Source organism: Anarrhichthys ocellatus, unplaced genomic scaffold (assembly GCF_004355925.1).
Source record: "Anarrhichthys ocellatus isolate YVR2014 unplaced genomic scaffold, GSC_Weel_1.0 scaffold29, whole genome shotgun sequence".
NCBI lineage: Eukaryota > Metazoa > Chordata > Actinopteri > Perciformes > Anarhichadidae > Anarrhichthys > Anarrhichthys ocellatus.
In genome coordinates this window covers 3,938,185-3,961,205 of record NW_022280059.1, presented here as the reverse complement: position 1 = coordinate 3,961,205, position 23,021 = coordinate 3,938,185, and the positions used below count along the sequence as shown (strand labels likewise).

Sequence of the window (23,021 nt, the reverse complement as noted above, 5' to 3'; positions counted from 1 at the left end):
TACTCTAACATTACTTTATTAGCAAAGTCATAAAAGTTGCCTAAATGCCTATTGCAGCAGCTCCTTAACTATACATTTAGCTACACTAGCATCAGTGCTTTATGTTATATTTAAGGGCATTTAAGCACTTCCCAGTTCATCTGTTGATCTGGGAGCTGCTTGGTTATTTTGGGAACATTGTCAAGAGGGACAAAACTGCTGTCGTGTCTCACATATGGATGTGTCTGCCTGATTAGATAACAATGCTGATAAACACTGTCATTTGCAAACACAAATGACAGTGGATAACACAATGTTATTTTCATTGTATCTAAGTGAATGGCATCTAACTCATCGCTGTTTCTACCTAGTGTCCACTCATTGGTGCAAGTACAAACATTTAGTCTATCAGTTATATGAACAATGCAAATGTGTATATGCACAGCAGTGACAATAGACTAGTAGCTCAGATCATCATTAAGACTGTTTGTATCGGAGAGTAATACCGTTCCATCTGCTGCAGCTGTTTGGAGGTTATATTCTTATTTCCCAGAGGAGCTTGTGGGTATGACAAGATACATTGCTTCTTTCTGACCTATAAAAGTTATTCTAATGCCAACCAGAGATCTGTCCGCTCACTGTTATGCACTCAGTGGTGTCAGTACCTGCGAGTGGTCCCGTTATGTGGATATAACTGTTTGTACCCTGCAACTCTCTCCTTCAATCTTTGTGTTACCTACTTTAAAATAAAAGGTATTTCATCTATTCCATTATTTCTCATGAAATGGAATAACATTTTGATGGGTATGAATGGAGTTCTTTTTATTGCTTTGAATGTGAAAAGCCAAAATGCTCTTATTGTTGTTATGACTGGTGAGGCTGTAGCCTGTTGCAAACAGAGTAAAACTATGTTAAGCCGTGTGGGCTGTTGCTGAGCGGAGTCTATTTTTGTCCAAAATGATAGTCTAATGCACATCAGGGCTGGTCTCCCCGGCAACCCATACTGTATGTGGACAGACACTGTTGTGTGTATATTTTGATTCTGTGAAAGAGATGAATCATTACACCACCGATCCGCCGGTAGGAGGAAAACACCAGGGAAAAGAGGGATGTGAGTGAAAAAGAGAGAGGCGGAGAGTCATTGTTATGACAGCGTGAAAATAGACCAAATTACTTTTTTTTTGGAGCTGCCTCTTTCTAGGCTCACACTCTGCACAGTTATGATCCACACCTGCAGGTAATATTTGAGGTGCTGGCTCTGTACTGACTGATCGATTTTTCCTATTATGAGGAGGTTGGAGTTACATAATTCCATCTAATTTTTACACTTTTTGGTCTCATTTTCTTGTAGAGTACAGAACAAGTCGCTGCTTTCTGCCGCAGTCTCCATGACATGAATCCCACGGAGTGTGTGTCCTCTTCGCCTAGCCCAGATTCGCCCTTCCCACCACCTGCAACGCTCCGACAGCTCTCCGATGCTGACAAGCTCCGCAAAGTCATCTGTGAACTCGTGGAGACTGAACGCACCTATGTCAAAGTACGTATCAGTCATCTTACTTATAAGGGGCAGTTGGTCTGTGTGAGTGAGCGTGTGTTCCTCTTGTCCATCGATCTATGTTCTGTCTGCCTCGGGTTGTGTTAGCCCTACACATTACCTATTCCACAAGACCGATCCATATTTATCTCTATGTCCCAGGAGATATGAGGGGACACAGCTGTGCCCTTGCCTGGATATTGCCTAATCTTTTTCTGCCTGGTTATAAATGTGGCTTGGTTGAATAACTGGGTTAGAGAGGGAATATAATGGGATAATGTCAAGGCTATTTCAAATGTTATACCTTTTTACAGGGGGCACATATATACGTATTATAGAAATCACATTATGTATGATACATGATGTATTTTACAACCTTCATAGGGGATAGCTTGATATTTGGTGGACTTGGCCTATTTGTTCTAATTACCCAGACATATCAAACAGACATGTGCGTGCAATGTATGCGTCTCTGTGTGCAGTTTGCAGTAGTGGGACTTTGTAGCTTAACTGCTCCTGTAATATAGGAGTAGACAAAATAATGGAAGACAAGGTTGGTGTTTGACAAATACTGTGGGCAACATACCTATCGTATCCTTGCTGACATATTGCTGTTATTTCTTTAGAAACTTAAAAAATATATATATATTTTTGTGACCAATTTGGGCACAGATGATTTTGCCTGCTTGGGGCTTTTTTTTTTTACTCATACCCACAAGTTTACTAGCAGACAGTTATAATATTTGTGTGATTAAGGTACTTCAGATTAAACATAATTTTGTCTATTCCATGTAGACATTTGAACTAACAAAGAACTACATTTTATTTTAGGCTACTCTTCTTTAAAACCAGTAATTATAAAGTCATTAGGAGGTTGCTTGAGTTGATTATTAGATCAACTATAAAAAAGGAAGAAACATGTAAATTACAGTGCAATGTTTTGTAGAACTAGCCATCCTTCTTTGGAAAGTATGGCTAGTTCTACTTTTTTGGCAGAACTACTAATTGATCTCATCGGCTTTCTTCAGATCAGCTTCAGTGAACTGTAGCCACAGTCATTCATTTAATTTCCAAACACCTGCTTTCACTTTTTTTGAAGTGAATCCGCTAGCTCCTCTATCTTTGATCTAGTTAGACTTTTCAGACTATCCCTGCAACTTAATTACCTATTCAGTTTTGTTGTGAGGAATATTTAAGCCTTATGTAAAGCTGCTTTTTTGTCTGTTATCCACATAATGACTTGGGTAACCCTGAATTACACACATAATCAATCACATAATTTACTCTTCTCTTGCAGGATCTCAATTGCCTCATCGGGAGATATTTAACCCCACTACAGAAAGAGACCTTCCTCACGCAGGATGAGGTATGTCAAATGCTCCCTGTGAGCCTTTAAAATGTGGTTGGCTTTTAAATGCCAACACTGTTTGAATGTTCTAAGAAAAGAGGGTTACATAATCATGTGACGAGTAGGCGTATACGAGGACAAGAGGGGTGGATGATGAGAGAGAGGGAGGGAGGTTTGCGAGAGATGTTTTACATGTACTTGTAATGATGAAATTCATTTGATTATTTTAATTTTGGAGTTTTTCCATGCGCTAACTGTAGCAAGGGACTAACATTGGATGCACCAGATAAGGACTATATTAGATAAATATAAATAAATACTAAATAGATATTAAAAAACACTTTTTAATGAGGAGCATTGATTTTGGCTTTGCTCAAATACCCTTTTCCACCAGCTGGATGTACTATTTGGGAACTTGCTAGAAATGGTGGAGTTTCAGCTCGAGTTTCTCAAGACCCTGGAAGACGGGACCAGACTTGTTCCTGATCTAGAGAAATTGGAGAGAGTGGATCAGTTTAAGGTATACCAAAAGATATGACCGTCAACCAGCATTTATTAACACCCATAAAGTATTTTATAACTACTGGTTAGGTAACTTCTCTTCCCTTTTTCACAGAAAATCCTCTTCTCCCTGGGAGGCTCTTTCCTGTACTATGCAGACCGTTTTAAAATCTACAGTGCTTTCTGCGCCAGCCACACCAAAGTCCCTAAGGTCCTTGTAAAGGGTGAGTAAATGTACTCTTTGGGTGACATTCCTCCTGGCCTCAAAGGAGAGGATGCATTTAATCATCAACCATCTGCCATATCCTGCAAGGCTCCATAAATCTGCTCTGCAGAGTTGTCAGCCAGACAGTTGTCCATTTGACCCCTGCATACTTTGAAGCTGGTGGCTCTGAGGACTAAAAGCCCAGCAGCATTGTATCATATATAATAAGCGGTTTTGAACATTTTATTCTCTCGCTAGAACACCCACTCCCGTTGGCTCTTAATGGCTTTGTTTGCTGTATATACATTCAATGAGTCAACTAGCTATTGGCCATATTGAGTTTGCGAGGTGTTATTTGTTATAAAGCTGTTTTTAAGGCCGTTAACAGATTATATCTGCCCACTTGTGGTTGCATGCTCTTAGATAAAATGACTCGTCTACCAAAAGCATGAAACAGTTCAGTCCTTTTGACTTGGCTGAAGGTCTATGGCTGTTTCTAATGCTAAAAGTAAAATAGAACAATCAAATACTGGGTCTGGGTTTGCACAAGAGCAACATGTTTATGCCATGAATATCAGGCAACATAAGCTTCCATTTTCAAAAGTACAAGCTTTATTACTGTGAATAACATACCTTAAATAAAATAATATGGGTAGCCCAAAGAGTAAAAGACAACACGCCAATCATTTGTGGAAAGGACAAAAAAAAAAAGAAGTGTGTTGCATTAAGTGTTTTATTGGTCATTCCAGCCAAAACCGATCCTGATTTCAAGGCCTTCCTGGAGGAGCGCAACCCGAAGCAGCAGCACTCTTCCACCCTGGAGTCATACCTGATCAAACCCATCCAGAGGGTGCTGAAGTATCCCCTCCTGCTGAAGGAGCTCTACTCGCTCACAGACCCAGACAGTGAGGAGCACTACCACCTGGATGGTACGACCCTGTCACAAGGCTGACTGAGAAGATGAAATCATTTTTGACAGACAATGCATACGGTCACAACAATTCAACGCAAACCATTTTCTGCTTGTCTGCAGTTGCCATGAAAGCCATGAACAAAGTTGCCAGCCACATCAATGAGATGCAGAAGATCCACGAGGAGTTCGGAGCAGTGTTTGATCTGCTCATCACTGAGCAGAGTGGTGAAAAGAAAGAGGTAGGTTGGACTAAAGTGGCTTGGCTCTGTTCTGTCATAGAAAGAGTACATGTGGAGTGACTGCTGATATTTTGTTTTTTGCTAGGTGGCTGATCTTTCTATGGGGGATCTGCTACTCCACACCAGTGTGACATGGATCAACCCCCCTGCCTCCTTAGGAAAATGGAAGAAAGAGCCCCAGATGGCCACATTTGGTATGTCAGAGATGATTTCCCTCCATGATTATGTAATGAGTAGGTCTAAGTCATATGCTTTAAGCTTTGATTGACAACTTGTGTGTTTTTTTCCATTACCATTTAGTGTTCAAAATGGCAGTGGTCTTTGTATGCAAGGAGGGATCCAAGCAGAAAAAGAAAATGGTATGTTTTTACAGAAGTAAGAAGCAACACCAGCGCCTATTTAGAATAAAACACATTTTGTTAAGGCATTGTAAATTCACTGCCCATGTGCCACTTTTAGAATACATCTGATGGGGGGGGGGGAAATTTGATTCTACGATGCACCGCGACTCTCTCAAAACGATTATGACTCGATGCAGAAAGCTTTCTTGCTATGTTGCACACTTTGGAAGTGGGATACAACATTCATCTCGGCGTGTTTACGGACACAGCGGTACTCTACAACCTCCCCAAAGCTAACGTCATGGAGTCACTGAGGAAAGCAGGGTCGGGTGGTAGTATCACGTTATGCGGGACATCTGTTACCACAGCATCTTGTGTCACCGTAAACGTGCACCTTATCACTATATGTATAGTTTTACCACATGTTCCAGAAGGCGTTATTTGTGTACGAAAGCTGAATGCTCATTGCCTATAACGGGAGGATTTGTTTTGAAGCGAAGTCTATATTATTTACTTGTGAATAAGAGCAGCTATGTTATGTCACATGACTCAGAACATGCTGAATTGTGTTTTTTCTACGAGGATGCTGCTACAGGCCCAATATTATTTATTTTCCTGTTGGTTCCCTTTGCAATGCTGGGATATGTAACACTCCAGTTGACACATCTCTTCTATTTGTTACTAATATTGAATTAATAACAGATAATGGAAGTAAATTCATCTGTTTTTTAATCATTACAAATATGCAGTGTTTAAAAAAAAATAGCAGATAAACACAGTAATAGAAAATAAATCATGTATATAAAAATTTTGATGGATCAAGAATCGATAATCGTTTTATAATCGCATCGTAGCCCTCTCAATCAGAATCGAATCGTGAGGTGCCGAGATTCCCATCCCTAGTCACGTGTTAAACCAACCTTAAGGCTGATTGAACTGGAAACAGCTCGTTTCACAAGTATAATTTCAGATTTTCTTTTGTTGCAATGATTGTAGGGTGGCTCCCATCGAGTCTCTGTATCTTCAGAAGAAAAGGATCCCTTCAGATATCGTCACATGATCCCAACTGATGCCCTTCAAGTCAGATCCTTGGCCAACGCAGGTAGACAAGTCAATGAATAATTTACAGCACTGTATTAAAATATATTCTCCCAAATCCAGAAATGATTATTCTCACCAGATTGCTCTGTACATGAGATCATGTGTGCGTGTCGATTACTTCCTCAGATGGTGACGGCTCGGCTGTGTGTGAGATTGTCCACACAAAGTCGGAGTCAGAGGGAAGGCCAGAGAGGACGTTTCAGCTGTGCTGTAGGTGAGGGTCCCCTCAAATAGAGGTAGAATTCCACTGGAGATTAAAGCTTGTGTGACACTGATACAGTCCTATCTGCTGCTATCTACAGAGTGACAAACTGATAAACGTGCCCTTCTATCTCCCTCAGTTCTCCAGAGAGTAGAAAAGACTTTCTGAAGACGGTACATTCCATCTTGAGGGAAAAGCACCGCAGGCAGCTCCTAAAAACGGAGAGTTTACCCCTCAACCAACAGTATGTGCCCTTCGGTGGAAAGCGCCTCTCTGCCCTGAAGGGAGCCCGTCCAGCCATAAATAGAGCAGGTACATGCCAGTCAGTGGCTACATTCACCTTGCAGCTCCAAGTGTCCAACTTCTGATTTGTTCTTTCTTAGCAGACACAGATTGGATGCTTTGGTATAATGTGAACAAAAAATGTCTGCTTTTAATTTAGAGATTAAAGCACCTTTTAAAGATTGAATTAATGTGGCGAGACACCGACATTCAAGCTTTTATTGGAAAAAGTCTTAGTTATTCTGTTCCGACACCATCGGGAGAAGATTCTCTGAAGTTGGACTTTAATGCTTTTAACTTCAATTCATAGTTTGTAACTGTAACTAAGAATCATCAGTAACACTTTCTATGACGCCCATGTCTGTAATGCGTTATGATGTGCTTATAGTACTGTTTACTTATAAATAATTATGAATATTTGTGAGTGGTTTTATAACAACACTCATAGCACAATATATTATAGCATTTAATAATGACTTATAAGGTCAATTACCAATACGTTATAATTGCTGGTCAGGATCATAGTGTATTATAATTCCCATAGTTGTAATAAATTATAATCTTTTCATAATGCATTATAATCACTGTTATAATGCATCGTCATTTGATAAGTTACCCAAAGTGGTTATTGTTTGTGTTAAGTAAAGTTTTTACAAAATGTATTTTACAACAATTAGTGTGTTTTTGTATACTTGCATTTTGTTTCCACTTAAAACAATGACCACTTAAAGTTCATTATAATCACATAATGTATACTTTTTGTAATGCATTGAACAAAGGTTCAATACATTATAAAAATATTTTTATAACAGTTATACTCAACCCTGTCCAGACAGGACAACCTTTGTTATACTGTGCTGTACAGTATTGCTCATTTGTTGATTAATCAATGGACCTTGTTTTTTATTAATATAGTCCTCAAAATCTGAAAAATGACTAATGTTAATGTGATGTTAAAGTAAAAGCTTTTGACCTCCTGTTTTTCTGCAGCATCTGCACCAACCAGGACTCTAGGCAGGAGGAAGTTAGTGCGCAACCGTTTCACTATAGACACCGATATTGTTTTTGACGGCGAGCCCGGACAGGACCTCGCTTCACCACAGGAGCCTGACTCAAATCAGCTGCAGCGGGACAACGAACCAGATAAGCTCCAGCAGCCTGAGTTAGCAGGTGACACAGACCGCTGGGTGGAAGAACAGTTCGACCTAGAAGAATATGAGGACCCGGAAGTGGTGAAGGAGACAGACATCCTTAGTGATGACGATGACGAGTTCTGCCAGACACCCAGAGCGTCGTCCGCTGAGGTCGACCTGGAGGTCCCCGTCATGGCTTTGTCCTTGGAGAGTGAGGAAACCAATGAGGGCGAGAGCCTTAAGTCCGCAAAGGCCAGTGGGACACCTGATGATGTGACGCTGTCCAACACAGACGAGCAGAGCGCCGTGATCGATGCCAACGTGGAGGATCAAAAGCAAACGGAGAAGGATGCGATTTGGGTAAGAAGGCAGCAGTCGGGTTCGTCCCCAGACTGTGGCACATAAAAGCTGAAGAGGACCGGCAGACAGCTTTACATGGGCTCCATAAAGATCAGTCTTCAGGCTTCACAAACAATGCATGGGCATTGACGTCGATTGCACAGCTAGTAGAAGTTGTATCCTTACTTTTGCTGAATGCTTTTTGTACAGGTAAAACCATCAGTGGAGCAATACAGGAATCAAGAACGAAGGGAGCTTTATCCCAAATCAAATGCTGGTACATAGAAGTCAAGTGTAAGCTTTCAGAGATGAACTAATGGTACAATCATGGAATCTAATCAGTTGCTTTGATTGGCATGGTTTGCACATTTGGGCAGCATAATATAGTCCTGCCTGCTGTTGCCAAATTGTGAGAACATTGATATTTGTTTTGTTTGTGTGACTCAGCGATATTATCATAGTTAAGGGCTGTATATTATTTGTCCTTAAAGAAATAGAATAACTGCAATGGACAGTGTTGTCTTGCATAGTTTACTGTACTTGTACATTTTCACATGACTATACACTGACATGTTTTGGTAACAGTTTTGTTATGTTAAGAGTTATGTAAAATTTTTGATTTTGATCTCTTGTTTTACAGACAAAGCTATCTTTTTAGCTTGGGAAATATTTTGTTTGTTCTCTTGTTACATTTAATAGTGGAATTATGTAATAGCCCCTATTGCACAGAGGCTAGGGGGATTTTTAAATAAGTTGTAACTTAACATAATCCTGTTTTACTTGAATTTGCTGTTTCATGTTTATGTTTTACTGTGAAACCATTTTCTTGTATTTTTCCTTTTTACTCTTCAGTATTGCCATTTAAAGAATGCTAAATGTTACATTTCATTCTCAGCGTGCACACTCTGTAGAGGATTTGCACACCAGTTATTATAAAAAGGTATTGTGTGTTCAACAACACTGTTCACTAGTAATGGATCACAAAGCAATGTTTTTGTTTAAATTATTCATATGTAAATTAATATGTTAGCAAAAAACATAAGTAATATTTTTTTCACAAAGAAAGTCCAAATTTGCTCAAGCAATCAAGGGGAAAGACTTACAGTATGCCTGAACAGTGAAAGACGTCATACTTGTAAACAATTCATTGTGCTACTAAGACTGCATTTTTATTACTGTGTATATAGAAAAATGTATTGATATCACAATAAATACAGTTGTTTCCTACTTCTCTGTAGTAACTCATAGTTCGTGTTTTTCCTAAACAGCCTAACTCATTTCCTGCAGCTCTTTAGACATCTTCCCTGAAAAATCTACACAAACATTAAGGAATGTCTAATCTGTGTAGTTTTCACTTCAGGCATATGCTCTCGCTTGAAAATAAAGTCGTGTGCATGCATATATCAGCTTAGAAATATGAAGACTAAAGTAAAGTTATCTTGAGAAATGGGAAATCCTGTGGTGTACACAATAAAGGTTAAAGTGAACACATTGGGCTGAATAAGAAAACGAGGAGCCATGCTCATGGAGTTCCACTCCACTTCTGGAGAATATTTTTTTGTATTGAGCAACTATTGTATATTAAGTGTCTTTCAGTGAGTGTTGGTGAGGGTCGGTTTGTAATTTCCACGGCTCTTTTTTGTCTAGAAAAATCATCTTGATTTTTGAGAGATGAAATGCAGGTTCATCTGTCATAAACTCTGCTAAACGAATTTAAATAAATAAAAGTAAAATCATGCCAATCGCAGAAAAATTGCATTAGCAAAGATGAACAGTGGTCAAAAGTAGACCCTGCAGCACTGACTGAAAGACGCAGTTACTGGGATATTTGCTCCACAACCCTACAAATATCAACTGAAATCAGGATCCCTGACGACAAACAACAAACATGAGCTTCACCAAAATGGCATTTACTGGAGGGCTATTGTGTTGTGTTCTGTAAAGTGTCCACCACCCCCTGTTTGTTTGAATGGCATTAGACAATTGAGCAGTTGATGATGAAGGGAGATGACATCTTTCTACAGGTGGCACATCCAGGGCTTAGCAGCGGAACTGCATTTTGAACAACAATAAAGCTCTTGCAGACGTTCAGTGTTAGGCAGGTATGTATGAAAAAGAGCAAGACAATAACAACAAAACATTGCATCACTTACACCCTCCTAATTAAAAGATTGATTTAGGCAGCCTGTTAAGTACAGGTGATGCGACATTATGCAGGGAATTTTGTTTGTTTACATCCCTCATTTAAGTTTGTTATTTTGAGTTGTAGACTAGATGCATGTCTTCCTCACTCCTTCAGCTGTAGTTACATTTTCAACCTCCTATTATGGCAAAGACCAATTTCATCAGCAATTTATAGCTGTACATGAGGTAGGCATGGCTGCACATGCCTTAGACACTATGAGCTATGGCTCCCACAGACCAATTTCCTCTTTTCGTTTTCTGTCTTTGAGTTCTGTGGACATCCTGTCACCCAGGCTCATTCCCCTCCACCAGCCCCCTCACTCTTGTCAATCACCACCCTCACCACAAAAGCTGAGGCTCTTCCTCAGATAAAGAGGAAAGATCACTTCACTGTGCTGTAGTTTCGGCAGCAGTGCTGAATGACTAAATGACACTGAAATGGTACAGGGTTGCTTTGCTAATGCACTTGTTTTGAAGGACCAGACTTAGATCAGGCTTGTGATGATTTCTGCATCTTCAATCTAAAAATGAACAATTAAATGTGATAGCAGGGGAAGGAATCTGGAATTACATGCAATTCATCTCTTTTAAAATATCTCAATCTTATTGGGCCAGGAATGTGCAGTCACATTTACATACAGCAGGTGGCGCACAGTCTGTTGTAGATCTAAATTACTTCCTGTGACACTGCACCAGCACCAACTTACAGCTTTCTGCGTATTCAGTTACTTCCATTTGCATCATATTTTTAATCAAACACATCTCACATCAAAATCCCAAACTCCAACACCGGCAGCTTAGAGGTCACATATACAGAAAATACTTCACAGCACGTTTGTATTTGAGTGCAGTTCAGTTATGGGTTTCTCAGCTGCTTTAAACGTAAACAGATGCACTCATGTTTAGGATGTGACGATAGTATCACTGAGCAAACCTGCTCAACAGGCTTTCCAGTTTCTGTTCCTGTTTTGTGACCTCTCCTGCTACAGCTACAGTTCCGGCTCGCAACCCTCCTTTCCTTTTTAGTCTCTCCTACTTGTCAGAAACATGGTGACCAACAGGGTGTTACCTTTGCTCGACCAACTGAAGTTTGGATAAAGGAGTGGCTCTTTGTTAAGATCTGTGAAATCCCCCATTGATTCTCCATATCTGCAATCAGACACCTGGTCAGATTTAAAGATTGTTTTAGTCTTAGTTGAGGCAATTTGAAATGCTCATTTTCATAGCAGCATAACAAGTGTCAAAACTGTAGGGTGACTACACACCACGTGTTTCCTGGGACAAAAGGAAATAACATGTTTCAGTAGTCTGACCTAATACCTTTTTATTTAAAAATGTGGATTATTTGTAGTGTCCTTTATCCATAATGTTAACAGCTCAATCACTTGCCAAATCACATCTCCAGGGCTAGATAGGGTACAGTATGGAAATATACTATGGTAAAGGCAGGTGAAAACTTGTTATCTCCAAATGTAATTTCTTTGCATGAAATAAGTTACAGTTTTGAGCATTTAGATTTTATCCAACTGAGTTTGAAGCGGTTTACAAGCCCAAGACGTATGGCCTAGAGAAGATCATGTGAACTTTAAAGTCACCAAAAACTAAACTAGCAAAGTTTCCATTTGGCAACAAATCATACCCTTTTCATCTGCGCTTGTCATGCATGAAGAGCAATGATGACAAATGAGAAAAAGATAAATAAATGCAGAGTACTTTGTACCCGAAACACTGGTAAGAATAAAAAGGTTGGGTCAGTGAAAACCAGTGAGATGACATTACAGGCATATTGATACTACCACAGACTTACAGCTCTGCAAAAGAGATTGGCGTAGCAGTCTCTTCATAAGACGACAGAGACTGCACATCCTTCTGAGCCATGAGAGAAAAATTGGAGGTTTTCGCTCTGGTTCTGGGCTTTGTCGGCCTGGTTGGGACCATAGCTGTCACTGCCCTGCCCATGTGGAGGGTCTCCGCCTTCATTGGTGCCAATCTCATTGTGATGGAGATACTCTGGGAGGGCTTGTGGATGAACTGCTACAGACAGGCCGATTTCAGGATGCAGTGCAAGGTGTACGACTCACTGCTCATTATCCCACCAGAGCTGCAGGCAGCCAGGGGGCTCATGTGTGTGTCCATAGTCCTGGTTGTCATCTCCCTGTCCGTCACAGGATGTGGGACCCGAAAGAGCAGCTGTTGTGGTGACAATATGAAGAGCAAGAACATCACCCTGGCCTTAGCGGGTATTTTGTATCTGCTGTCTTTTCTGACCACGCTCATCCCTGTCAGCTGGGTGGGCCATACTGTCATCAGCAACTTCAACAACCCACTGGTGCTGGATTCTCAGAAACGGGAGCTGGGGGAGGCCCTCTTCATTGGCTGGACCACTTCTGGTATACTGCTGATCACCGGGGTCATCCTTCTGTTTATCTACAGCAAACGCAGATCAAAGGAGGAAGGGCCTTACAGCGACACGTATCTTATTGAGGCGAGGGATGTACCGAAAGAGGAGAGTGTGTACCTAGAGAGGACGCCATCCAGCTTTCATAAGCATCACGAATATGTGTAAAGAACTGAACTGTACTGCCTGAAATGTGCAACTTCGAATTTATACGTTTCTAATATTTAAAAGATATGATTATGTCAAGAGTGTTCAAATTAAGTATAAATGTATTGTTTTCACTACCTTAATTACTGTGACTAAAATTGCTAATGTACTACTGTTCTTATTGCACTATAAATGGTTCTTCTCTTGTCCATCGTTTGTATTGTCTGCCCAAATAAGGTACAATAAGATAATCCTTTATTAGTCTCACAGCGGGGAAATTTGCTAATTCTTCACAGTGTGAGTGATAGTTGTACATATAAAACTATTCGTACTTGGATAAGCTTATTAATGTAATCAGTAACAATTGATTTTGCAATTCTGTACCGTCATGCCATTTGTTTGTGCATTTTAGCTTATCAACTGTCACTTAACTGCTTAATTCATTCTGTTCTTGATCCTTTTGATTAGGTAGTAACTCATGCCAAAGTAGTCACATCAACCTAGTCAACAGAAAATAAACAGTCAATAAAGATTTGATTCTTCATTTGCTTGTGTGATTGTATTTTTTCTATTGCATCCCAACATTTGAGTTAACCCTCAGTTTGACTGCAACTACACTATACTAAAAACTAAATACAGCTGAATAGTAAATAGTTATTCAGTGCATGCACAAATTATCTACAAACACACTGGTTGTATGTTTCCGATGGCAGAAAGATTTCAGTGTGGCGTTGACAAGCTGAGAACTGCTGGCAAACAGACAAATACTGTGTTACAATGAAACCAATCCTACTCAAGTTTCTATGCTCAACACCTTTTTATCAGCTCAGGTTACATACAGAGGAGACAGTTGGACATCATTGACCATCCCATAAAAATACCTAAATAAAAGGAAGACAATGTAGTGTTCTTGTTTCACATATTAGTTTCCCAAACTACAAATTGTTCTCTTACCTATTAGTTTCAGGAGGTAAGAAAGACCACACATTTAATTTATACATTTTTAGCTCCAAGTTCCAACTAGTAAAAGAAAAAAGATTGTTTTTTTTTAATGTTTATATAGTACAATTTTAGCCATCTCATTTGCTATCTAGATTATTTATTTAGTTTAAAATAACAATATTGTTCTGTGTAGTATTGAAACTGTGTTGAAATGTCTCATGGCTAAACTTTAAAAGAGATGAAACATGCTTTGATCAACTGTGACTTTATAAAGTGATTTATTTAGTTTTTGATTAAGTGTTCTTAATCACAAGACCAAATGGTTGATTGTTAGTAGTGGGAGTCGTATTTCATTCAAAACAACAAGCACTCTTTGTTATGTACCTGTTTATCTGTTTGTAAAGCAGCTCAACCAGTAAGGTTGCATTGCATCCTTAGCATTTCTTTTGTGGGTGTATAAGTTCCTTGACTTGCTTTTCTCCTCAGATCTGTTTCTAGAGCTTGGGGAGTGCTGTCTTTGGCTCTCTGTGCGATAGCCGCAATGGCCTCTTACACTGCTTACAGTGGCTACACCAAGCCACCTCAATCTTACGCAGGTTCTTACTATGACGAGAAGCAGGCCAAGACATATGCAGATTATCAAGAATCTCTATATGAGGAACAAAAGAAGAAAGAGAAGAAAGACCGTCGGGACGCCATCTGCTGTGAGGTAGTGGCCCTCATCATCGGTTTCATTGGACTAATCGGAGTGGCAGCCGTGACAGGCCTGCCGATGTGGAAGGTCACAGCTTTCATCGAGGAGAACATCATTGTGATGGAGACCCGCTGGGAGGGTTTGTGGATGAACTGCTACAGACAAGCCAACATCAGGATGCAGTGCAAGGTGTATGATTCCCTGCTGTTTCTGCCCCCCGACCTTCAGGCTGCTAGGGGTTTGATGTGCAGCTCTGTGGCCCTGGCCACCTTCGCCCTCGTCGTTTCAGCAGTGGGGATGAAGTGTACCAAAGTGGTGGACCATCGGGCTCGCACCAAGCATATTGTTCTTGTTGCTGGAGGCTGTCTGTTCCTCTTGGCCTGTCTCACTACCATAATCCCTGTGTCCTGGACCGGCCATGTCATCATCAGGGACTTCTACAACCCTCTGCTGCTCGATGCCCAGCGCAGGGAGCTTGGGGAGGCTCTTTACATCGGCTGGGTGACCTCAGCTTTGCTTTTCACTGCCGGAGTGATCCTGCTGTGCCGTCATGCTCCCCGCACCCAGGACTCAGATGAAAGGATTGTATACAACCCCGACGGAAATCTCTACCAACCTGCATACACGTACCAGCCAGCGTACACGTACCAGCCAGCGTACACCTACCAGCCTCCCTACTCAGCACCCCCACCAGGATCTGTAGCATACACACCAAGTCAGTACTAATGAGGGAAATCTAACACAGAGGCAATTTTGGACACCTTTATTTATTTTTTTTTGACTTGCCAAGATTTGGCACATTTGAATGAGTTTTAATTGACTAACATGCCCAAAGGCTGTCACTGGAAATGGCTACATTTGTCATTACTTTCTCAAACTGCTGATTGAAATTCATCATGGAACTGATGGTGTTTTGATCATGATGAACTGTGCTGAATAATGCTTTGTTTGTTTCCATATGCTTAGTTTACACTAAATTATATCAGTCATTCAAAAGTATTTTTAATCTGTATTAATACAATAGTTGTTGATATCACTGCTGACATGCTATTTGAGGACAAAGTATGCACTAGGCCTCCAGATGATTTGTGTTCATTGCTTTGTTTTTGTTGTAAATGTACACTATTTTTAAAAAAGCTGGCCTATATAAGGTCAATTGTTGTTTCCAATAAAGGAAGAGGTAATGTTGACAAATATTTTTTGTGAATTTTGTTTTTCTGTTGCCTAATTAAGAGAGGCGCAATTGATTAAGAAGTAAGGGTGAACTATTGCTTACACGACGGCCAGTGTCTCATTTCCTGCCAAAAGCTCTCAAGTTTGCCTTGGATTCAAAATGTCCTTCTGAAACGGCTGCTGTTTAGCTCACGGGTGAGTAAATGGAAAGTTATGTTGTCTCCATTGTTGTCAGTAGAAAAGGGCCTAAACTGGTAGAACCAGACTGATCATACAGGTCCACCCACAATGCAAACCAGCCCAGACATTTCACTTCAACCAAGCCAGAGTTGCAATTGCAAGCTTTTTCCTGAGCACACACAGACACAAGATACCGAGAAAAGAAATTCGATAAGACAGTGACACATGGGTACACAAGTATTACCCCCATCCCATGAAACACACACACATAGTGCAAACAATTATGTAGAGTTTCTAAATGCTTTTTTCGCAAATATTTTGTGTATACCATGCCATTACAGTTGTATTTTTCAGTAATTCCTTGTAACATAAGGGACACCACAGTGGTGAACGATCTTAAGTTCAAACAACAAACAGACAATTGTAAGCACCAGAGCTGATTCATGACTTCGATATCTGTAGATATGGTAATACATGAACATAAAGCATATCTTTTTCTAAATAACCCCCTTGCCTTGTTGAATAACACCCTATTTTTAATTTCTAAAGCTCCCTTGTGAAGTGTGATCTGAGAATGTAAATCGAGACTTCTGAATAAACAAAGCGGCAGCTTAACAGCAGCTCCTGGGGTTTGGTGTACAAAGAAAAAACAAGGCCTGGGGGATACTGTTTCTTAGCAACCGGTCGCGATTCCCACCCCTCCCATTCTGGTGTCCTGTCCACAGGGAGGAGGCTGTACAGGTGAACATCAACCTGCTCCTCCTCCACTGGGATGCAAAGTAAATCCATCTACTGCTTCCTACTATAGTCGCACCGTGTCCGCACATTATTGTACGTATGAGTTTGGAGGAATAAGAGGAGGACAGAATGGCCAACTCAGCACTGGAGATAGTGGGTTTGATATTGACCCTGATTGGGCTGATTGGGACGGCTGCAAGCACTGGGATGCCTATGTGGCGAGTCACAGCCTTCATTGGGGAGAACATCATTGTTTTTGAAAGCCGCTTTGAGGGTCTGTGGATGAATTGCTTTCGGCAGGCCAACATCAGAATGCAGTGTAAGGTATACGACTCTCTCCTGGCCCTGCCCCCCGATCTACAGGCGGCACGGGGGCTCATGTGCTGCGCTCTGGCATTGAGTGGCCTCGGTCTGCTGATCTCTTTGCTGGGGCTGCAGTGCACGTCGTGTATCGAAAACAATGATCGGGTCAAGCGGCTGGTCCTCATCATTGCAGGAACCATGATCATGATGGCTTGCATCTGCGTCCTTATCCCAGTGTCCTGGACAGGTCACGTCATCATCAGGGACTTCTACAACCCCTTGCTGATAGACGCCCAGCGAAGGGAGCTCGGTGAGGCTCTCTACATTGGCTGGGTGGCCTCTGCTTTCTTGTTCGCTGGAGGATGCATGTTTATTTGTTGCAATCTGCAGTCCGAGGACAAAGGTTCAGAGAGGTATGTGTACTCAAAGACCTCCAACTACATGACCTATCCTCCACAGCCCCTGCAGCCTCAACAGCTGGTGCGACTTCCCCAACCACAACCCCAGTTTCAGCCAGTGCTGTCAAGGCACCCATCAACCAACTACAGCTACTATTCCAGATACCCCTCTGTACGCAGCGGGGTGGCTTATCTCTGAACACCTAAACTGACTGAGGTAATGATGATCACAGTAATAGTTCAGATATGCAAGGGGATTTTTTAATAAGTTATGGATTGGCACTGTAATCTATGACACATTTCAAATTTTAAAAAGTTTAAAAAAGGAACATTTCAATAAATACATAAACTGTGAATGCAATTGGATCGAATCTAGAAGGACGTCTGTTTTAAATCACTCACAATATACATTATTTGAGGAGTACTTAATGTCTTGTTGAAGAGCAATAGTTACAGAATCTTGACATCAACGACTTATATCATACTCCAGACTGTAAGCCAATACATGTTTTCCATTACTTTTATGAGTGTTGTATATCAAATTTTATACAGACAGATTTATTTTTTGTAGTTTAGCTTACCAATTTTGTATGTGTATGCTTAATATAACAATTCATGCAACCTTTAACTAATGAGTAAAGTGACACAAGTGTATTTGTTGTTGTCGGCACATATGACTGAATTACGTAGTAACACAGACAGTTTATACTCAACAGATGTTTCAAGATCTTGCAGAACCAATCCCCCTAGTACACACAGTCCTCATATTGTTCTGCTTAGTTTTGACCAGTATTAGATACAGGATCAGGCGTTTACAGGAAGTACCCTTAGGACAGCAAATGCTAAATTGGTGACTGATTGTGAAGGAAATACACAGGCATTTGTTTCTATATTCAAAACATTGTGTGTGTATCCATTCAATCGGAACACAATTGTAAGTCTTTGTTTAAGTTTGGTATGGTGCCCTGGAGCTCTTGGGAACTAATAGAACTGAACAAATAGCTGAGTAAACATGAGATGCAGGTTTAAGACTGCTTGTTAAAGGTGTGGACAGCTGTGTTAGTGTTTGTGAAGAAGCCAGTCAGGGACGACCTGGCGGCATGATCATGTGATAAGAATTTGCAAGTCACTTTGAATACAGAGTTTTAGACCAAACGTTGTCTATCTAGGTTGATCCGACTCCATATGTTTGAGCAATTAAAGAACATTTCTGTCTCTGCTCAGGGAAGTATATTAGCTCTTGAACTATTTGGTCAGCTCATTTCATTTTCAGTGAGTTCAAAAGCTGTAGAACCTCAATTCGTTATGCAACGTATGTAATGACATTGATGTCTCATACTGAAAATATGTGGTGGTGTAATGATAATGTTGTCTTTCTCCATTGTTGCTTAATGTTAAATCAAACAACCTGTTTGTCTATGTATGTCTTATTGACAACCCTAGATTTATACAAATCTGGCATATTTCAACTTAAAATGTATAAAACTATATTTCTGGTACTCAAACAAATCAATAATTGTGTCTGGACTGTGTGATGTAAGGTCCATCTCTGTTTAACCACATTGATAGTCATTTCTGCTCTCCTGTGGACAACAGTAGTACTGCAGGAGCTTATGTGCTACAAAGTATATTTCTGTGCTTCTGAATTTGTATCATATATAATTATGGAGAATAAAAACATGGCAAGTGTTAAAAATTTCTGAAGTTGTTGTGAAGCGGTTTCCGGCATATCGGTTTACTGCTGTTGAAGCAGATGGCACAGATATACCACTGTAGCCAGAGGAACCATAAACACAAAATAAGCAAAGGTTCTTTTTACCCCCATTGCCCTGAGCCAACCAGGTGATAGCAAAGCATCTTTCCCACAACAAACCACCTCTTACACAAACTGCATCAGATGAGAAGATCGACGCTGCCTTGGACACATCTCTGACTCAGACTCTGTGATATTTTACGAAAGAATCAGAATTTATAGTCTACGTGAGCTAACCTTATTTTGAATTCAGACACAGCTGATTTCTTGAAGGCTGCACAATGGTTCAAGGTGTTTCAGAGATAGCCGCAATGTGCGTCGGCCTGATCGGGCTGATCGGGGCGGCGGCTACTACAGGGATGCCCATGTGGAAGGTGACAGCTTTCATTGGGGAAAACATAATTGTGATGGAAAGCCGCTGGGAGGGCTTGTGGATGAACTGCTACAGACAGGCCAACATCAGGATGCAGTGTAAGGTCTATGACTCCCTGCTGTTCCTGCCACCGGATTTACAGGCAGCCAGAGGTCTGATGTGCTGTTCTCTGGCCCTCTCGGGTCTGGGGCTCCTTGTGGCTCTGGCAGGAATGCGGTGTACATCCTGTATTCAGGATAATGAGTGGGCTAAGACTATCATCCTGATGGTTGCAGGTGGTATGCAGTTTGCGGCCTGTATCTGTGTCTTCATCCCCGTGTCGTGGACAGGTCATGTCATCATTAGAGATTTTTATAATCCATTGCTGATTGATGCCCAGAGGAGGGAGCTAGGAGAGGCTCTCTACATCGGTTGGGTGACCGGCGCCTTCCTCTTTGCCTCTGCCATGTTGTTTGTCTGCCGCCGTATACCCTCAGATAAAGGCTCATTCGACGTGTACCACCAAGCCAACTTGCTCAGTTACAAGCCAGCACCCAGCAAGCCATCTCTAATGAGGTATCATCCCATCTCAAGTATTTCCAGCCAACATTCTACAGCATACCATCCTTCTCTGCAGAGCAACGGCTATGTTGGACAACACCTTGCAATGCCACTGCAAAACATCCCTCCTGTTGTCTATAACCCGGGTCTGCCTGACAATGCGTCACTGGTATATCAAGGTGGTATGGCTCACCATTCCTCAATACGGAGTTCTCCCCATGTTGGAAGCCTGTATACGCCAGGCAACTCCTTTTACACAAGCCAAAACTCCACGCCATATTCACAGGCTTATATCGGCGATCCTACTGCATCTTACCAGTCCAGTTTTCATCCGGTTCCACACACTCCTGTTTTCATAGGATATAAATCATCAAGACTTCAACCAGGGTCTCTCGAGAGCCGTGCTGGTGTATACATATAAAGAACAGAAATTGTGAGTGAGTTTTTATTGCTGGTTAAACGTTGAAGACACAAAGCACTATGCTTTTCATCACAACCAAATTTAAAGTTCTGTGCACTTCTGTGTCGAGATGAAGGTAAAATGATGTTTATTCTGCTTGTATTAGAATTATCCTGACGCCCAGAGTAAATAGCATGTTCATCTTGTTTCTACTATTTACACAAAAAACTAAATATGGGTTGTTTGATCTGCTTTTGTTGTTAGTGTAAATAAAGGTGTCATGTGCTGTTTTAATGAAGACCTGTTAAGGGCGTACTTTCACAAAATAGAGATTTATGAGAAATCATCTGTTTGGAACATCGTAGCCTTATCTTTTGCATATTTGTAACCGTTTGTTTATTATATTTTTAAATGTTCTGTGGTTATCATTACTCGTGTTTCAATGCATTTTTTTTTTTTTAAAGTCTTTTTCTGTCAAGATGTCTTTGTAACCACTCAAATAGAAGCAGTGCTGAAGTATATGATTAAACAACCTACTTGTAGATAGTTATAGTTTGTATTAGCAATGATCATTTTGAGTTACAAACGCTTAGTAATTAGCAGGTGGAGTTCACTCAGCAACTTAGGGTTAGGAGTTAGTGGCTTTGAAGGGGCTTTTTGTTTTCTAAAGATGTACAGATCAGGTAGATTCTAGTTGTATAGATGTTGTTTTAAGGCCTTGTATGTAACAATCGCACTGTACCCAAAGTCTATTTCTTTTAAACTATTTCTGTCAAAATATTTTGATGTAAACAGTGAGACTACCTGAATTTGTCTTCACAGACACAGAGAGCTATTGAACATTTATATGAATTTGCTTTGGGTCAAAACCACCAAACACTCCATCTGCTGTGATTATTGCTTGATAAAAGCAATAACATCCTGGCAGTTATGCAAACACCATGGTGGCCTGAGCTAATCTCAAACATTGTCATTAAACACCACAAGAGGGCAGCAGAGAATGGGAAGAGTGTCCTAAACCCTGAGCAGACCTCAGCACAGTGCAGGTGTCAGAGGAATAATACCTTCCTTCCACTTTCATTAGCCAAATCTTTAATTGGAGCAACTTCATATTACGACAATACATTTGAACATGATCACCTAGTCTAAGCTACGGGCTGTATAACACGGTGGAGTAAGTGAATTAAATCATATTGTATTATTATATTCTGTATCTTTGCTTTCAACAGCAATGGGGGAGTTTTTTTTTTTAAAATAAAATCATAGTTATACTAAAATTGGGTTTGTGATTCCAAAACAAGATGCTCATATTCTGTAGACTACTTAATTTACAGGTTACCTAGCTTTTACTTTTACATCTCCAGTGGAGGCTTTACAGCATATTTTTCCAATTAAGGACGTTCTTGAACTCAGTGTGTAAATGGAGACATTTTTCTCAACTATGAGTCTCTGATTTTGCTAATTTCGGGGGAATTAAATAATAGGGAATGAGATTACACTAATCCCAAAAACCCATAAACCACCACTGATGCTTCTGCCTCGCTTGGGGAGCAGTAGTTTTGAGCATTATCACCAGTTGCTGATTGGTGCAGCTGAGCAACCAAGAGAACTTCTAACTTCCATCCCAAACTACTCAAGTGGGTAAAGGTAACATAAACATTTGACTTTACTTTACTACGAGACTGTGTCAGATAAGGAATTTGAGGTAGTTAATCTTCAAGGGAGCACCACAGACCAGTTTGAAGATTAGATTTGCATTTCTATCAGGACTGGAGCAAAGATTTAATCATTCCTCGGTGTAGCAAAGCAAAGACGTTGTCGAGGTCGAATGTTGCCAGATTTGAAGTTAATCTTCAGGACGTATCCATGTTTGCGGATTAGCAGCTTGGTTTTGCCCTCAATTGAGCGCCTGCACGGGAGGGATGTTCAGCTGTGTCAAGTCAACCAAGGACAGCAAGATCAAGATCGGAAACAAGACATGTTTGATTTCATAATAAAAGCATTCAAATGATAAGAATATCAGGTACCAATAGGAAACAAACATATAAATAGAATATCTACAGGACTAAAGCCTTGGAGATAGGGAAATGGAATCATAAACAACCCACGTTTAGTTGAATATGGGAATTAGTTGTATGCAGGGGAAAGTATGGACAATGTAAGATTGATTAATTAATTAATTAATTATATAAATAAATAGGCACAGCACTGGAAAAAAACTTATTACGGTAAATATTTGTTCAATAAACAAATAAGTAACATATTGCAATAGTTATTGTGAAATGATCTACAATCACTTAAATATACATACACCTACAGCGTGATCTGCAGCAAAGTTGTATTGGAGGTCTGGTATTTTGTTTGTTTATCACACACATTTAATGGCGGACATAGATGCAGCCTACTCCTCTTTATATATGTTGAACTTCTCTGTTGTTGCCAATTCCCCTATAGGCTGGGTGATGAGGAGAAAATCAAATATCACAATTTGTTTTACCAAATATTTCAATATCAATATTGCGGCAATATTGTATGGTTGATTTCTATGTCCATTTACAGAAAAAATAACAATTACTAGTAATGTGGACATAATGACTAAGTAGGTAAAGGGAAATAACACAACAGCTAGAACAGTCTGCTTCGTTCAACAAATTACATCACTTTACTGTGAAGCAGCCTGT

General features: G+C 40.4%; 5 protein-coding genes across 10 annotated transcripts in view; all 5 read left to right on the top strand.

Annotated features, from left to right (window-relative positions):
- LOC116392366 (T-lymphoma invasion and metastasis-inducing protein 1-like) overlaps window positions 1-10,721 on the top strand; it is a 47,453-nt gene extending 36,732 nt beyond the window's left edge. For 5 of the 6 annotated variants that reach the window (XM_031863743.1, XM_031863745.1, XM_031863742.1 and 2 more), the window contains 12 exons: window positions 1,331-1,516; window positions 2,811-2,879; window positions 3,256-3,381; window positions 3,478-3,586; window positions 4,317-4,496; window positions 4,601-4,719; window positions 4,805-4,913; window positions 5,020-5,078; window positions 6,057-6,162; window positions 6,288-6,375; window positions 6,503-6,675; window positions 7,636-10,721. In XM_031863743.1, coding sequence (XP_031719603.1) covers window positions 1,331-1,516; window positions 2,811-2,879; window positions 3,256-3,381; window positions 3,478-3,586; window positions 4,317-4,496; window positions 4,601-4,719; window positions 4,805-4,913; window positions 5,020-5,078; window positions 6,057-6,162; window positions 6,288-6,375; window positions 6,503-6,675; window positions 7,636-8,183 — 1,872 coding nt within the window. In that variant the 3' untranslated portion in view covers window positions 8,184-10,721. The remainder of the gene's footprint in view (window positions 1-1,330; window positions 1,517-2,810; window positions 2,880-3,255; window positions 3,382-3,477; window positions 3,587-4,316; window positions 4,497-4,600; window positions 4,720-4,804; window positions 4,914-5,019; window positions 5,079-6,056; window positions 6,163-6,287; window positions 6,376-6,502; window positions 6,676-7,635) is intronic. The other variant, XM_031863747.1, reaches the window with a different exon arrangement.
- Window positions 10,722-12,045: 1,324 nt separating this feature from the next.
- Window positions 12,046-12,867, top strand: LOC116392372 (claudin-17-like). The gene has a single exon (XM_031863754.1). The coding sequence runs from the start codon at window positions 12,178-12,180 to the stop codon at window positions 12,865-12,867; it is 690 nt and encodes a 229-aa protein (XP_031719614.1). The 5' UTR covers window positions 12,046-12,177.
- Window positions 12,868-14,289: 1,422 nt separating this feature from the next.
- LOC116392369 (claudin-8-like) lies at window positions 14,290-15,678 on the top strand. Its single transcript, XM_031863752.1, has one exon. The coding sequence runs from the start codon at window positions 14,330-14,332 to the stop codon at window positions 15,206-15,208; it is 879 nt and encodes a 292-aa protein (XP_031719612.1). The 5' UTR covers window positions 14,290-14,329; the 3' UTR covers window positions 15,209-15,678.
- A 987-nt stretch (window positions 15,679-16,665) lies between these two features.
- On the top strand, window positions 16,666-18,360 carry LOC116392370 (claudin-8-like). Its single transcript, XM_031863753.1, has one exon. It carries the CDS (start codon window positions 16,703-16,705, stop codon window positions 17,471-17,473), a length of 771 nt encoding a protein of 256 aa, XP_031719613.1. The 5' UTR covers window positions 16,666-16,702; the 3' UTR covers window positions 17,474-18,360.
- Window positions 18,361-18,996: 636 nt separating this feature from the next.
- LOC116392368 (claudin-8-like) lies at window positions 18,997-20,998 on the top strand. Its single transcript, XM_031863751.1, has one exon. The coding sequence runs from the start codon at window positions 19,309-19,311 to the stop codon at window positions 20,359-20,361; it is 1,053 nt and encodes a 350-aa protein (XP_031719611.1). The 5' UTR covers window positions 18,997-19,308; the 3' UTR covers window positions 20,362-20,998.
- The last annotated feature ends 2,023 nt before the right edge of the window (window positions 20,999-23,021 follow it).